Here is a 3,137-nt window from a genome sequence, read left to right as displayed (position 1 = left end):
TCGCTCCATGAAATAGTAGCCGGTGCTTAGCGCTGGCTTTTTGTCGACGGCTCACTCGGGCTCAGACAGGGAGGCGGAGTGGGGGAAGCCGCACAACTGTATCCAGCGCTTTGACGCTGCATGAAATGGCACCTTTATACAAGTCAACTTTAAGTCGACTTTTAGTTGACTGTTAAAACCTTTGACTATATAATCATGGACTGCTAGTTGCGGATTCCGTGCCTGGCGCTCGAGCAGTTCGGATCGTGTTTGATTGGCTGCTGTCCCGTGCGTTCGTTTTTGTTGCGTTTTGCGTCCCGGTGCCGCGTGTTTTGTGCTCGCGGCGTTTTCGGGTGATTTCGATTGAACTTATCTGACTTTGTGCAAGTCGTGTTAATGCAGGAGGCCTCGGCCTCCTGCGGTGTCGGGGAGGTGGGGGACCCTGGTGATCCCCCCCCCCCCTGCGTCCCCCGCTGCCATTTCAATCCGCAGAGGACATTGCATCATCTAATGGCGGCATCGATTTGCCGGAAAATAATTCGAAATTGCGTGGCATTAAGAGAGGTGCCGGCCTCGGCGATGGAAACTCGTCTGCATTAGCCTTCCGAGATAAAAAGAAAAAGACTCCTCTTCTTCCGACGGAAGGGAATTTTGACGCCCTAATCAAGGAAAACAACACTTCGACCGAAGCCTCAGTTGATTCTGCGGACTGCGAGATGCGTGACGTGAACTCTTCCGCTCAGCATACGGCCTCTATCTCTCCCTCTTCCGCCTCCGCAACGGCTAACCCGCCTACCAGTTCTTCTTCTTCTTCTCCTTCGGTCGCCGGCCTTCCTCCTCCTTCTGCTTCCTCCTCCTCCTCAACCCCTCCCGCAGCAGCTACCCAGACCAAATCTCCACCTGAAAAATACTCTAGTGTTGACTCTCCTCCCTACATCGTTCATATTAAAGACACCAACTCTCCACCTCTGCACCCCATTCACATCAGTAGGATTGTTACTTCCTATTTCCCGAAAGGTATGGGTGAAGTTTCCCGCATAGGCAAAGGCCAGGTGGCCATCATGATGGACTCCGTCGCCGATGCTAACAAAATCGTAAGTGATAAATCGCTTGAGGCCAGGGGCCTCTTTGCTTACATTCCTGCTTACAGGCTCTTAAGGGCTGGTACCATTCGCGGCATCCCTTTGGACGTGGACCTTCTCTCCATCAAAGAAAATATTAATAAGTCTCCGGTTAAAATTAGGGAAGTATCGAGACTCAACAGGAGAGTCAAGGTTGACGGGGAATATAAATATGAGCCCTCCCGCACCATTTTAATTAAGTTTTCTGGTCAGAACCTCCCCAACTCAATACTTTTATTTAATATTAGATATTCTGTCTTCCCTTATATCCCTAAGACAAAGATCTGCTTTTCTTGTTTTCGAGTAGGACACGTCAGTCGCTCCTGTAAAGGAAAGGCCAGGTGCATTCATTGTGGCGAGGATAAGCATCAGGGTGATGCGTGCCCTGAACGCGAAGGAACCCCGTGCTGCATCAATTGCAGGGGGGATCATCTCCCGACGTCTCACCAATGTCCGGTGGTGGTACAGTTCAAAAAGGTGCAGGCCCTTGCGGCCACTCAAAACATCTCAATGGCAGAGGCTAGGAGGAGCTTGCCGTCCTCCTCCCCGTCATCGTCTTTTCCTTCGGGGATCTCCCCGCTTGGTTTGGAGGACACAAGGTATGATTTTGTCAATTTTCCCCTTCTCAAGGGTCGATCTTCGAACTCGAACGCCAATTTTATGTCGGGTGCTCCCCCGTCGGCGGGGGTGGGGATGGACGTTCGTCCCCATTCCAGCTATGCGTCGGTGGCTTCGCGGGGGGCGCGGACCTCCCCGGATGCTTCCGGGGCGGGCCGTCGTGTCTCCTCCGAACATTCTTATTCCTCTTCCTTTCCCTTCCACCGCGCCCACGTACCACAGCCAGTAGCGGGGGGCGAGGTTGGAGGTAACTCTTCTCCCTCCTCCCCTCCCTCTTTCTCCAGGGCTCCCTTCTCGGGGGAGCATGCTGACTTGTTGTTGGCTCCTAATGGGAGGCTGAACAACGGTGGTGGGGGCCTTGCGTACCCTCCCACGTCGGGATCGGCGTATCAGGTCCTTGCTGACTCTTCGCTACACGACACCATTAGCTGGATCATTGCCCAACTCAATAACTTGAACAATTTAATTTCTCCACTTCAGAATTTCCTCGCCCTTACACAGAGACAACAGTCACGTGCCGAATGCCCGCCTGCTCACGATTCTAGATTTTTCCGGCCTGGTTACATGGCTCCGATACCTGATCGCAGCCTTCACTGCGAAGACTAAATCTCACGCTGGCCTTAGAATTTGGCAATGGAATTGCAGGGGCGTCCGAGCTCGCAGCCCTGAGATCTCGATTTTAATTGACAAAGGTGATATTTTCTGTTTTCAAGAAACTCTCTTGGTAGACTCAATTTACTTTCACATTCCAGGATTTTCCCTCATCAGAAATGATATTAATATTCCTGGAGAAAGTGGCATTGCTATCGCCGTTCGAAATTCTTTAAAAATCATCAAAACTCTCACGGATATTCCCGTTCACCCATCTTGCAAGGTAATGGGAATTGAAGTATGTACTGGCAAAGATAGCATTATCGTTATTAATATTTACAGGCATACTGGATCTGACTCCCCTCTCGGATACTTTAAAGAACTCTTCAGATACTTGGCTCGATTCAAATTTGCCCTTATTTTGGGAGATTTTAATGCCCATCACAGGGCCTGGGGTAGTGACCGCTCCGACTGCGCTGGAAGGCGAATCTTAGATGCGCTCGACGAATACGGATTCATAGTTTTAAACAGTAAGGAACGCACCTTTCTTAGTCTGTCACATGGTACCTTCTCTTCCATAGATTTGGCAATTGCTTCCCCTTCACTTGCTCCTATGTGCCTCCTGAGAAGGGAGGAGGATCTATGGGGCAGCGATCACTTTCCTCTCTACACGTCCATTTGCGAGCTTGATGTTCAAAACAAGAAAAGATTTATTTACAAAATCAAACTTAATAAACTCGAGCTAGCTGCTCTTCGACACCTTCTTTTGACAAGGGAGAACGCATTTTTAAGTAATCTTCCCGAGGATTCGCTCCTGGGATATAAATA

The 3,137-nt window shown here is 50.1% G+C and overlaps 1 protein-coding gene across 1 annotated transcript; it reads left to right on the top strand.

Moving 5' to 3' along the window:
• Positions 1-439: 439 nt before the first annotated feature.
• LOC105566282 (proline-rich receptor-like protein kinase PERK5) lies at positions 440-1,676 on the top strand. Its single transcript, XM_012020173.1, has 2 exons — positions 440-1,073; positions 1,130-1,676. Exons 1-2 carry the CDS (start codon positions 696-698, stop codon positions 1,199-1,201), a joined length of 450 nt encoding a protein of 149 aa, XP_011875563.1. The 5' UTR covers positions 440-695; the 3' UTR covers positions 1,202-1,676.
• The last annotated feature ends 1,461 nt before the right edge of the window (positions 1,677-3,137 follow it).

This window comes from Vollenhovia emeryi, unplaced genomic scaffold (assembly GCF_000949405.1).
Source record: "Vollenhovia emeryi isolate VEMERY1.0 unplaced genomic scaffold, V.emery_V1.0 DF943267.1, whole genome shotgun sequence".
Classification (NCBI taxonomy): Eukaryota; Metazoa; Arthropoda; class Insecta; order Hymenoptera; family Formicidae; genus Vollenhovia; species Vollenhovia emeryi.
Note: the sequence above shows the minus strand (reverse complement) of the source record. Positions and strands in the feature narration are given on the sequence as shown.

What these genes read in the sequence shown, in the direction of transcription:
- LOC105566282 (XM_012020173.1), top strand. Translation starts at nt 696, where the DNA reads ATGCGTGACGTGAACTCTTCCGCTCAGCATACGGCCTCTATCTCTCCC. An exon ending in TCGCCGATGCTAACAAAATC is followed by an intron (nt 1,074 to 1,129) that starts GTAAGTGATAAA and finishes TCCTGCTTACAG; the next exon opens with GCTCTTAAGGGCTGGTACCA.